Raw genomic sequence first — 716 nt, 5'->3', positions numbered from 1 at the left:
GAGAATCGCTCAAGACTTCAGACTGATCTTCGATTCCAGAGCTCAGCTGTCATGGCTCTCCAAGAAGCCAGTGAGGCTTATTTGGTCGGTCTTTTCGAAGATACCAACTTGTGTGCCATCCACGCCAAGAGAGTGACCATTATGCCCAAGGACATTCAATTGGCCCGAAGAATCCGAGGCGAACGTGCTTAAAAAGTGCAGTTCTTGCAATCAACAAAAAAACGGCCCTTTTCAGGGCCATCCAAAATCTCAAAAAAGAGTGAAAAAAGTCTTTATCTTGAAACAAAGTACGAAGTACAAAATCCCCTCCTGTCCCTCTTTCTTGCCATTTCCCCTGATTTCGCTTCAAAATAGAACAGCTCGTAGTAAAAAGCTGACGAAAAAGCCCTGGTCTAGTCTAAACCTTGAGTGTAAAAAACACACCATTGACCACGTTTATAATAATTGATTCTCCTATATTGAGGTATGGAATGAGTAAAATGAATGAATGAATGAATGAATGAATGAAACCTAGCCCTAACTTAACCGTGAAGCCATGTGCAAAATACACCGACCGAACGTCTATGTTGATTACCGCCAATGACCGGATTATCCTACAGGTCTAATCAATTTACTTAGAAACACTAGGCGAGAATATGGGATCACAATACGGTGGGGTGGGGTTTAATTTTTGAGTANATCTACTCAAACCCTGACAGAATGTTTTATAAAGTGTT

General features: G+C 41.3%; 1 protein-coding gene across 1 annotated transcript; it reads left to right on the top strand.

Moving 5' to 3' along the window:
- Nucleotides 1-15: 15 nt before the first annotated feature.
- On the top strand, nt 16-192 carry LOTGIDRAFT_146480 (hypothetical protein; the record flags this gene model as incomplete). Its single annotated transcript, XM_009067486.1, has 1 exon — nt 16-192. A coding segment is annotated over one exon (177 nt), but the record flags the coding sequence as incomplete, so codon positions are not given.
- Between the last annotated feature and the right edge of the window lie 524 nt (nt 193-716).

The sequence above is a fragment of the Lottia gigantea genome (assembly GCF_000327385.1).
Source record: "Lottia gigantea unplaced genomic scaffold LOTGIsca_829, whole genome shotgun sequence".
NCBI classification, from domain to species: domain Eukaryota; kingdom Metazoa; phylum Mollusca; class Gastropoda; family Lottiidae; genus Lottia; species Lottia gigantea.
Note: the sequence above shows the minus strand (reverse complement) of the source record. Positions and strands in the feature narration are given on the sequence as shown.